The 12,768-nt window shown below is 39.5% G+C and overlaps 1 protein-coding gene across 1 annotated transcript in view; it reads right to left on the reverse strand.

The window, feature by feature from the left end:
• Window positions 1-1,727: 1,727 nt before the first annotated feature.
• TMEM45A (transmembrane protein 45A) overlaps window positions 1,728-12,768 on the reverse strand; it is a 38,995-nt gene continuing 27,954 nt past the window's right edge. Inside the window, exons 3-6 of the mRNA XM_084617172.1 lie at window positions 12,072-12,284; window positions 11,092-11,276; window positions 8,757-8,902; window positions 1,728-7,543 (exon numbers count right to left, since the gene is read on the reverse strand). Of these exons, the coding sequence (XP_084473298.1) occupies window positions 7,450-7,543; window positions 8,757-8,902; window positions 11,092-11,276; window positions 12,072-12,284 (638 nt within the window). The 3' untranslated portion in view covers window positions 1,728-7,449. The remainder of the gene's footprint in view (window positions 7,544-8,756; window positions 8,903-11,091; window positions 11,277-12,071; window positions 12,285-12,768) is intronic.

Consider the following 12,768-nt stretch of genomic DNA (forward strand, 5'->3'; position numbering starts at 1 on the left):
AAAGATAATGGAGCAAATAATTAAGCAATCGATTTGCAAACATCTAGAAAATAAGGTGATAAGTAACAGTCAGCATGGATTTATCAAAAACAAATCATGTCAAACCAACCTGATATTTTTCTTTGACAGGGTAACAAGCCTTGTGGATGGGGGGAAGTGGTAGACGTGGTATATCTTGACTTTAGGAATGCTTTTGATACTGTCTCGTATGACTGTGTCATACACAAACTAGGGAAATGCAACCTAGATGGAGCTACTATAAGGTGGGTGCAAAACTGGTTGGAAAACCATTCCAAGAGAGTAGTTATCAGTGGTTCACAGTCATGCTGGAAGGTTAACCTCGCAGGGATCATTTCTGGGTCCGGTTCTGTTCTTCATCAATGGTTTAGATAATGGCATACTGAGTATACTTATAAAGTCTGCGGACGATACCAAGCTGGAAGGGGTTGCAAGTGCTTTGGAGGATAGGATTAAAATTCAAAATAATCTGGACAAACTGGAGAAACGGTCTGAAGTAAATAGGATGAAATTCAATAAGGAAAAATGCAACGTACTCCACTTAGGAAGGACCAATCAGTTGCACACATACAAAATGGGAAATGACTGCCTAGGAAGTAGTACTGCAGAAAGGGATCTGGGGGTCACAGTGGACCACAAGCTAAATATGAGTCAACAGTGTAACGCTGTTGGGGAAAAAAAGCAAACACCATTCTGGGATGTATTAGCAGGAATGTTGTAAGCAAAACACGAGAAGTAATTCTTCTGCTCTATTCTGCGCTGATTAGGCCTCAACTGGAGTATTGTGTCCAGTTCTGGGAGCCACATTTCAGGAAGGAAGGGGACAAATTGGAGAGGGTCCAGAGAAGAGCAACATAAATGATTAAAGGTCTAGAAAACATGATCTATTGAGGGAAGATCGTAAAAATTGGGTTTGTTTAGTCTGGAAAAGAGAAGACTGAGAGGGGACAGGATAACAGTTTTCAAATACATAAAAGGTTGTTACAATGAGGAGGGATAAAAATTGTTTTTCTTAACCTTTGAGGATAGGACAAGAAGCTATGGGCTTAAATTGCAGCAAGGGAGGTTTAGGTTGGACATTAGGAAAAACTTCCTGTCAGGGTGGCTAAGCACTGGAATAAATTGCCTAGGGAAAGGTTGTGGAATCTCCATCGTTGGAGATTTTTAAGAGCAGGTTAGACAATCACCCGTCAGGGATAATACTAGATAATACTTAGTCCTGCCATGAGTGCAGGGCACGGTACTATATGACCTCTCGAGGTCCCTTCCAGTTCTATGATTCTATGATTTTTAGTATTTGACGTTGATAATAGGAGAAATGCCAAAGTGTGTACTTGGAAGCACAGTAGCAAAGGAATCCTCAGTTCCAACACGTGACGGAAGGTCTTCAGCTTGGGTGGCCTTGCTGGCTGGCTGCATGGTATGAGCAGGAAAGGAGAACACATAGCCTGCCATTCCCCTCTAACATGGTATTTGGCTCTTGTGGATTTGTGCTTTGTACAAACCCAGTGGCACTGCCTCCAAAATGCCTTCTTTCATCCCTGTGAACGGCAAGGAAGGTGAACTGGACATCAAGGCAGAACTGGCATTCAGGAAGTTGCCAGTCAATCAACTCTGTCCTCAGAGGGCATCAGACTTGTAAAAACACACACTCCTCTATGCAGTCAAGCCTTTCCACTAAAGAGATGACAGACTTCAGCAATGCATAAATCAGTTTTATTTAAATAAAATTACAGGCACGTCTTGTTTGTTATGAACTATTGTGTTTTTTTTTTTAAAGGCACCAATATTTAATAACTTAAGGTTTCAGTAAAGCACTGTATTTTTCAAATGGTATGTGTGTAAACCCAGCATACTTCCATCCCTTCCCTGCATTCAAACTGAAACTATTGATAAAGGAATGCAAAGGTCATATTTCTTTAGTGTTAACAGAGAGTAGTGTTCAAAACATAACCAATCAGGAACAGCCTTTGAAGACACCCGATGAATCTTTCTGCTTTAAAAAAAAAATTCTTCCTAAAAATATACTGCTTGGTTTCTTTCGTTATTACAACAATACTAGACAGTTTGAGAAAGTGACTGCACCTTTTTATATTATCGATACTGTAAATATATTAGAGTTTTCCCTTCGCTTTTACTTGTATTTGATCATTTTAATACCAGACATTTGTATAGAAATTCAAGAAGTCTTAAAATTTGAGGCTTTAGCATCTGTTTTTCCCATGTGTCTCCAAATTTGAGACATTTAAATCATCAAATAATTGTGCATGTATTGAAGTTAGTTTCTTATTTTTCTTATCATTTGAAAGTAGGCGTTATACTGCAGTATTTGTGGGGTAAAGAGACAAAAGCATCACTGAAATAATATTTATCATTCTCACCTTAAGTCAGTGGATGTTGAGGTCTCACCACTTAGTAGGATCAAGCCTTATGTGTTAACAACTACTCACAATGAACCATGAGAAGCCAGTAAGTTACTAGCTTTAGAGTAGAGATGGGCCTGAGCTGAAAGATTCAGATCTGGATTTTGAACATTTTAAGGTTTGGGGTGCAGGTGTATTCAGCTCTGCGGTTTTGATTTGGTCCATTACAGAGTTCGTGTCAGCCTTGATATTAAGGTTCAGATTCCAACATATGCCAATGCTTGTATTTGTTGAGAGGTAGGGTATAAATTCAGTTCCATCTTTACAGTAGAGTAAGAAGCTTGTCTACAAGACAGATTTGGTAAAGACAGCATGAGCTAGGGGAGGAAAAACTTGGAGGGAAAATTATTGAACATCCTGAACACTTTAAAATCTGTTTTTATTTTGCCTCTTTGTAATGCCATCTTTAGTAAAAGGAGGTATTTTGTGCATAAAATGAATGATAGGATTAGTTACAAAAAGTGTTGACTTCTAACTTCTAAACTGGAATTCTGGAAGTGTCATTTCTGGAGATTTCTATCTGCCTAAAACAGACAAAATGTACCCAGCAAACTTGGTCATCCAATTCTCAGACACCTGAATGGATCACTCACTAAATCTAGCACAGGGAGCTGTACATGTCCCTTCTCAGCAGATTGTGAATCATATCTGATTTTTCCCTCACAACAGCCTATGGCATTATCACCACTGATGGAATTATGCCAGGGTTTAATTACCTGAACTCTGGTAATTCCAAGAGTTCAGTGTCAGAATTCTAGGGCTGAGACAGGGAAAGGAGGAGCAAAGAGGCATCCACTTTTAGGGTATGTCTACATTGCCCCTCCAGAAAAGTGTATTCTTCATTTGGTTAGCTAATCCACATTGGATAACTCAGGTTAGAACAGCAATTAAGACACAGCAATGCTGCTTTTAACTCTGGTTAGCACCTTGAGTTCAACCCCAGGCTGCCCTATGGACATTTTTTTTTATTATGGTCATTGTCTCTGGTTCAATGACAACCACACTGAGCCAAATCTTCTGCTGGTGTAAACAGACAAAATTCTTTTGAACTCAATGGAGCTGCCTTCATTTATGCCCGCAGAAAATTTTATTTTCATGAGGCTCCACTAGTGTAATTAATGGGAGAATATGGCCCTTCGAGTGCCACAAAAATCCTAGATTTGCAAAGTGGGGTAGGTATCACTTCCTCCTGAGTTTCAACTGCACTATGAAGGTAATGTCATGGACTGCAGTATGACTAAGCCCTGCTGATATGGAAATGCCCATATATAAAATGGGAGCAATGACACCTAACTCACAGGAGTATTGTGAAGCAGACTTCATTAAGGTTTGCAAAGAGTTGCAAAAGCCTCCAGTGAAAGGCACTACAGAAGAACAAATGATTATTTAGCAATGGATACCAACTGTAAAGTTTGGATCTGGATCTAAACTTTCCCATCTCACAGTGATGGGTAGTATAAGAATTTAGATGGAAAGTTTGGGAGTGTTCTGTTCCAAGGTTTTGATTCAGGTTCATATTTATTAGTAATCAATAATTATTCTCAGATCTAGAGACAAGTAGCAAGATACTTGGTGGGGACCAGAAGTAATTCAAAGTGACCATCTAAAATCTTTTATATTGAAAAAAATACTCCAAGCAAACTGCATCCTTTAACGTTTCCAGTGCTCAGTGAGTTACTGCCCTCTTCTCCTGCTTACATGGTCCCTTCAGATCAGGGCTTGAGGCACATTAACAGTTTTACAGTACTAAGTATGGTTATTGGCAGGGCAATGAGAACGCTTGCATTGCTGCTGCCTGTGCTGTACCTGAGCAAAGTGTTTAACGGTCAATTTAACATGTGCACCATTTTTAAATTTAGGTCAGAGTTAAAGATTTTAAAATGTAGCTTATATTAGAAAAGCTCTGAAAAGCCGGAAATTCTAAAGTGACCAGCTCCAACCTTTAAAGAACTGGCAGCTGAAGGGAAGATTCCCTGAAAAATTTAGTCTATAGTGTATTTGTGTGCATTTAAAGATAAAGTAGCTATAGGCAAAGGGTCTTGAGCTTTTCTCCTTATCCTTGGGTTTCCTTACAGCTATAAACTACTTTAAATAATAGTTTTATATAGGCTTACTGTAATTAGCTTTATTTAAGCTATACTTTTTTTCTGCTTTATATCGAAGGGACAAGGATAAATTCAGATGAAGCCCACAAATTTAGGTCCAGATCCTGCCGCCCTTACTCACCTCCATCAGTGAGTATGACTGCTTACATAAGGACTGCAGAACTGGGATCTTGCCTTGGAGTGTCTGATGAAAACATGAGAGCACTAAGAGAAAAAAAAGTATGTCTCTAGTTTCAGACTCAGTGGGCTGGAATTTTTACATTACATTACTGTTCAACTGGAATTTTTACATTACATTACTGTGCAACATCCTGTTTTTAAATGCAATGTGTATAATATATAAATATTAATATTTTAAAAGGATGTATTCTGAAAGCAAGAGGCTCCTTTTGCAGAGTAACTGCCCTACAGTTGATGGCTGCTGTGTATCACTGCCTTCAGAATTCCTATTGTACTCACTTATCTGGCAGTGGAACCTACAATAACAGCAACTGTTTACTCCTGGGAGAATTTTGCGTCACTGTGAGTGCACAGAATTCATGTCCCCCGCAGATTTCTTTGCTTCTCCACAGAAAAATGACTTCTGGCAGGGAAGCCACAAGAGCGGTCATGTGCCCCTTCCCAGCAGTGCAGGCAGGTCAGTTTGGGCAGCCGGTAGAAACGTAAATCACTGCCGGGAGGGGGATGCACGTGAGAGAGAGAGAGAGAGAGACACTCTGTCCCTCTCACTTGCTGTTGCAGCATGCTCAGCATGGAGGGGCAGGCTTCGGGGTGTTTCTGAGGAGGTAAGCATGGGGCAGGCTCTGTCCCCTCAGGCAGAGCAGAATGTAGCAGCCTGCCTGCTTAGTGTTCCCATTGTCTTTGTGAATTTCCCCAGGAGTATAAAACAGGTGTAAAAGTGTTAAGGCTTCTTTACATTGCCAGAGTGCCCAGGATAAAAGACAGTATGGCCTTATAAATGCTGATGGTGCTTTAGTAATTAGAACTGCTCTAAATTTTTGGACTGAAAAAATTTCCTATCACAATGTGCTCCATGAACTGTTGGCTAGTGACCTTTCAGAGATGGTTAGTAGCCAACATAAATTGTGAGTTTGATTCCCCTGCCCTTACTTGGTCTTCATTTGCCTATGTTGTAACACTGAGCATATGGCTGCATATATTTGTTGACTTGAAATAAAGGGTCAAACCTAGCTACATTACTATTAGGCAAGGCGATCTGTTCCCCACTCCCATTCTCTATCCATTATATTGCAGTTTAAATAAATTACCAAAATAATTGGAACCAGAGTGATTATATTGCATTATTTTGACAAATAAAATATGCAGAATTTTAAAATATTGTGAACAGAGTTTTTAATTTTTTGTTGCCGAATTCTCCCAGGAGTAATTGTTGCTGAATGGCAGATGTCCAGTCATGACCAATTACTACTATAGGCTTTTTGAAGAATGAGTTGTGTTACAGATGTACTTCAAGTATTGAACCCCCTGGGGGCAGTATGCTTCCATGCAATAAGGCTCACTAATGTTCTTTGCCATGTATTAGTCATTTCCTAATCCTACAATTCATATTGGAATGTATCCTTACTGCAGCAGGAGTGGAAGAAACCTGGCACCTCACAGAATCATTTGTACAATACAAATTACTATACATTCAGAAATGCCCAAAGAAGCCTGCGGAGTTGATTTTAAAATGATCACTGTGTGCATGTGTCCATACCGCACTCTGTTCTACAATGATCAACATCCTCCAAGAGAGTGCACAGAGATCAGATCAGGTCCCTCAGCTGCAGACTGCATCCAAGCACATATGCTGCCATTGCTGAGCACAGCATGTGGATTTGTGCACTGCATCCAGTCATGTGACTGCCCCAGTGCCTTACTGAAATCCCACCAGATTGCAGTATGGGAAAGGAGCTGAATTTAGGGTACAGAGTTAACTTGGACGCCTGATGTTGCTCTGTTTGACACACAGAAGCCTTTCTATAAAAGGTTGCTATACTTGCTGTGAACAGCGATGTGGAACTAAGGGTGCTGGGAGTGCTGCAGCACCCCCCCCCCCGGCTTGATGTAAGGTTTCCATCATATACAGGGTTTACAGTTTTGTTCAAAGGCTTTCAGCACCCCCACTATAAAAATTGTTCCAATGCCCCTGGCTGTAAAGTAGGGTCAATGTACTGCTTGTCAAAGCACAGGGGTGATAGGAGTGTCAAATCACTGCAATGAGTAACTTCCCCTCATGATGAGCAATCCCAGTGGTCATTTCTACACTTATTTGATCTCCTTGCAGAAATTTGGTAGAGCACATGTTGTAACGAACAAAGGATAGACTGTGTAGATAAATGCTACATGGGTTTGCAATTTGCAGTTTTTTGCAATTTCATTTGAAACTATAAGCAAAGATATCCTTCAATATACTTGACAATGCAGATGTAGGTCTCCATCAATAATGTGCTTATTCCATTGTTTTAAAGTTCTGTACAGTTATTTTATGTACATGGCTGGCAATTCAGCAAATTTAGCTTTTTTGACATATTTATATTTGGAAATTTACCAGTTTCTCCAACAGCAGGAGGAGAACATGTTGCTCAGCTATTAATGGGCTGAATTGATTTTTACTTGACAATGTCACCCCATCCAATCTAAATTCAGCTAATAGGAAAATATTTTTCCACTAAAGCGTGTGATGAATAATGTACTAATGGAAACACCACAAATTAATATCAGGCCTACACTCTGCAAATAAGAATCTAATTATGTAGAAGTAAGTATACAGTACTTTATGGATGATACTTGCATAGCGAGTTATATGAAGAACAAACAAAATGGTAAACTAGTCTAGAAATGAGGTAAAAATTATCTTAATGGTAAAGAAGGCAAAGTGGTAAAACAGAATTTATACAAAACTAGATTTCGTCTTCTGATTCCTGATCTCGTTCAGATGTTTTCAGTAATCCCATCTCCACGGACTGGGCCTGTTTAATCTTTGAACGAACTACCCTGGAGACAGTGGGGGGACAGAAAAGAAGAGGTTTGCCACATAATTTTACATTCTAACCTAAACAATGAGTCAAATGCTGATCTGGTTATTGTTACAGGGGACACAAAGTTAATCATTTTTATCATCAAGGAGCCAAAACGACTGATTTATGAGGAAAAACTGGAAGAACTAAATATGGCCAAAGGATGACCAAGCAGGGATATAATTGCCTGCAAGAATGGAAAAGGGTATAAACATCAAGGAAGATGATACAACAGGTAAATGGGCTAGACATTGCTGTCACAGTGATCAAGCCGGATTCCTCCAATATACCATTCCACAGAAAATCAGGACTTAAGTGGGGGTTTTGTCAGATTAAACACTGTGAGACCAGGCACATGGCTATAGTTAGGAATAATGGGATACAACTGGCCAAAAGAAAATTTAGTCAGGAGAAAATATTAACAACGAAGTCTGTTTGGTCTGTGCAATAGTCTCCAAATGAAGTGGTAATAGCCATCTGTCTTGAGCCATTTAAAACTGGCACAGACAAGTACTATTTGTCACCACACTGTAGGGACTGCCCCTATCTTTACTCTCAGAGATCTGGAACTGTGGTTCTCAACTAGGGGTACGCGTATCCCTGGGGGTACGCAGAGGTCTTCCGGGGTACATCAACTCATCTAGATATTTGCCTAGTTTTACGACAGGCTACATAAAAAGCACCAGCAAAGTCAATACAAACTAAAATTTCATACAGACAGAATGAGAAAGTAAGCAATTTTTCAGAAATAGTGTGCTCTGACACATTTTGTATTTTTATGATTTTGTAAGCAAATAGTTTTTAAGTGGAGGTGAAACTTGGGGTACCAAAGACAAATCAGACTCCTGAAAGGGGTACAGTAGTCTTGAAAGGTTAAGAACCACTGATTTAGAAGGTATTTTCCAGCTCTCATTTTTGTAATGCAATTCTAAACAATGTCAAAAGTAGCTCAATTTACATGAGATGCCAGTTAACAGTGGTGAAATACCATTCTGTTCACAAAGTACTTATTTTCCCTTTCACTGGAATGATCAGTTATGTAATGGCCGTGAATGAGCAAAGCCTATCTTTATTTTATCGGGGCGGGGCCGGGGGGCCGGGACGGATTTTATCCCATGAGCCTAAAGTCTTACACTCATGCTGCAACTGACACATGGTTCTCCAAAATTTTAGTTCTATAGTTAACTTACCAGCTGACAATACTGTAATTCACTGCAAGTATAAGAAAAGCAAAGGCATAATGCCAGCAATAGCACATTGTCAAGAACATCATATTATTGTGATCCATTTGGTTCCATTCCAGTCTCCCATTTGGAGGATAAAGTACAAAACCAATCTGTAATTAAATTAAATTTATTTAATAACATTCATTTGACATTTGTTCTGAGCCATACCATGCATTATATGTCAGGCATAGGTCATATGGCAAATGTTTGAGGATTGTTTTTAAGTGTATTGAAGATTACATCTAAGAACATTATAACAAAACAATTTTACAGCATCATACTTAAATTAGATTATTTCTAAAACTGCACAAATACTAGCCCTTATTGCACTTCCCCTTCTTCAAAAGCCTGGTTATTAATAAGCTTCTGTTGCGGGATGGGGACAATAATCAGGTTACATTGCAAACAATAATGGTTGGATTTTAATTATTTATTCATTTCAAGAGAGGGGACTTTAACTTACATATTTTCATCGTTTCAGTGTCACTTTTTATTAAATCAGTAAAAACTAATAAGAACTGTATGTGTTCTATAGACAGCGAGTGAGATTTCTTTCCAAAATATTACAAAAATTTAACACACTTATCCAAGCTAGTGCCCCTTATGATGGTGACCTTTTTTTGAGGCATGGACGCCAGTCTATTAGGAGCAACAGACATCAGATGCTAGCTATTGCTACTGTTGAGCAGGGTTTCACTTAAACAGTACTGGTTCCTTAGGCTATCTAGTCCCTCTAGCATCAGCTCTCAACAGTCTGGCTGAGAACATCTGAGGTGGATTGACTATTTTGCTTCACCTGCAGAGAATCTGATGAATCAAGGCATTGGCGATACAAAAGGAAAGCTCGCTCATCTTGTACAAATTTGCTACTCAGCAGTCAGTATGTGGCATTTGATCCACACAAAGAATTCACGTCTGTCATGCAAGTGTCAGAAAAGTGTGAAAAAAGCCACCCTTGTATCTGAGAACTCTTCTGTTTTTCTATTTAATTCCTTGTGTTGCCTTGTCTAGGACAAGATAGGCAAGGAAATCTAAATGACTACATCTAACTATTCCGTCGTGAAACTTTTTAGTCAAGAGAGAAAACTCATGGAGCAACAAAACACAGCAGTAAGTTCTGAGACACTGGACATTTTTCTTGAGCTCAATTATGGAAAAGTTTGCAACTGAAGAGGTTTTTTTTTTTTTGCTAGTGCAAGTGTTTAAATATTTGATTTGGTGCTAAATGTCTAGTTCTTCTAAAGAAGCCCCACACATTTTCATTCACCATGTCCGGCCAACGTGTTTAAAAAAAAAAAAAAAAGGAAGCCAGTCTAGACATAGTGGAAAGAAAAGTTACTGTAGCAACCACAGTTCTCCAGCATAAGACTGCTGATATTCCTACTTCTGTTATTAGACAGCAGTGATTTATGCAATGAGTATTTACCATTTCTCACACGAGTACACTGTCCTGAGTACACTGTAACTGGTGTATGGCTACTAAACACCAACTAAGTATATGGAATGACAGAATGGTGACAGGAATGTTTATTAGACTTTTAAGAGGTAATGCTAGTGACTGATGCTAGTGCCCATATTGCTGAAGTATTAAAGTTTGGGGCACTTGTTTTACCTGTTCCACTGCCAAAGTTTTGAAACTGGCAAGCTGTGCTTGGAGTGATGAATCAGGATTTAGAGTGATCACTTGAGATGTTTTTTAGGAAACAGAGAGATGGGACCAATCCAACACATTCAAAATACTTCTCCCTTTCCTTCCTCTTTACAGCAATGCCAATGAATTGTTCACATGGCCTTTCCTCCATCTTGTACCTTGACTGTGCTTTGATGAACATTTACTTATTAATTTTCCTGCAGATTTTCTGAATTGTGGACTAACTTTATCTGTAAAAAACATTGCATTCATGTAGCACCACTAAGTAACTGTTGGTTTACATAGTTCATACAGTATTTTCTAGGGTTGGGACTATCTAGTCATTACAGCGAAGGACTGAAGCTGAACTCCTGGGTTCTATTCTTAGTTCACTCATTGAGTCAATGTCTGGCTTTGGGAAAAGAGATGTACTGGTAAAATGGCTTCCCCATCTGTAAAATGTGTACTAAGCACTTCTATATCCTTGCAGGGAAATTCAGGATTAGTCGTTATTTATGAGTGGTTTGAGATCTGTGCATAAAAGGCACTGTGTAAATGCATAGTAGGTCATATCTGAAGTACCAGCATGCCAATGGAGAAGCAGCAAAGGGATAAAGCAAGTATTACAGTCAAAGGAGGGAATCCTAATAGCTGGAAACATTGACTCACCTGCCAGAGCCAGCTACCTTGCAGAATGCAGAGACTCGTCCGGAGCATCTCAAGGACAATGCTGCCACGGAAGAAGACTTCCAGAAATATGCAAAAGGCTGCTCCAAAGATAGCCACTAAAAGTAACTGATGAACGTGAAAATCCAGCATGGCTCGCCCATGTATGTGGTAATAAAAGAGAAAACCTGTGACAACATAGGAACTGATCAATCTTTTAAGAGAGAAGAGTACAACACCAGGCATTTGTTTTAATGATGCCCAACAGTTCCCCTAATCTCCCACTAGAAACTGTGAACTGTTCCTTCTGTACCAAGCTCCCTTTAAAATGTTTATTCCAAAGTGAGTTAAGCTTAGAAATGCACAAAGGTAATATTTATATTATGGTAGTACCCAGAGGCCCCAATCGGGATTAGGCTCCTTTGTACTATAAGACGGAAGCAGACACAAAAGGAGGGAGAGGGGGAGACATGTAATTGTACATACATACATGCTTTTATAATCAGGTTACAGTTACATAGTCAGAACACCATATAACACTGAGGCTGGGTGCAGCCAGTTTGGAGGACAGCAGGAAAAGGGTGTTGATTCCTCACCACATTTCCTCTGTGACTCTCCCCAAAGCCCAGCCCACTACTCTGATTGGGAAACAGGGAGGGGATTTGCCCTATAATCCTTAATTAAAAACGGGATTAACATAAAATGTTACTAAACTGTCTCTAAAGCGTAACAAAGGTGATGCTATAATACACTCATTTTGTTTTCCGTACACTTAGTTAAAATCTAGACAGATCAAGGCTGAGATTTTTCAAAGGAGCTTAAGGGAGTTAAGTGCCCAACTCCTATTAAAATTTGGGAACTTAACTCCCTTAGGCTTCAGTTTCAGTCCAAATAATTGCTTCTTTAATAATAATACATAATAATATATTTGGTTGATTGGCTCCTTATTTTCCTCCAGGTTCTGAACACACAAGTAAACTCACCTTCAATGAAAACTGCTAATGAAAGCATCATCCTATCCAAGGCCACTGGCAATGCACTGGTGCCATGAGCCACAATGTCAACCAGCCCTGAGATGCTGTAGAAGAGATACATGGTGGCATGCTGCCAGTTCATCAAGTGATCCCAGTGTTTTTCCTCATAATTATACAACTTCAGATGAGGCCCATCAGGAACAAACTGCTCAGCTAGCATACCTGCATATGAAATAACAGGGGAAGCATTGGTGGCTATCCTGGAGCTTAATTAGGGCACAGACGGATTTTAAGTCTTTAGCCATTCAGTAAAGACAGTACTTTACTCAGCAGCAGCAGCAGGCCAGTCCTGCTATTGTCCTGGTATCATGCAGCCATTAACAGTGCAGATCACCACTTTATGTTGCTTTCTAATCAAACATTTGCTATAGTCGGTGATCATCTGACTAAATCTTTAACAATCTTTTTCTCTGGATACACAGTGGTTTAAGAATGGGTTTCTCATCTCTTAATTCCTTAGATTAGAACCACAAGTTCAAGTCCCAGCAGGGACACTTTAGCCTTTCACCCCTCTGCAGTACATACAGTGGTATGACAATTAGTTGACTTCCAGGGGACCTTTCCTATGATGCCTTAAAGGCAAGGGTCCGTCTCTGCTGTGTATGAGCATTAAAGCTCCAAGGGGACTTTTTGCTAAACGTAGGGA

The sequence above is a fragment of the Lepidochelys olivacea genome (assembly GCF_965140295.1).
Source record: "Lepidochelys olivacea isolate rLepOli2 genome assembly, chromosome: 1".
Taxonomy (NCBI): domain Eukaryota; kingdom Metazoa; phylum Chordata; order Testudines; family Cheloniidae; genus Lepidochelys; species Lepidochelys olivacea.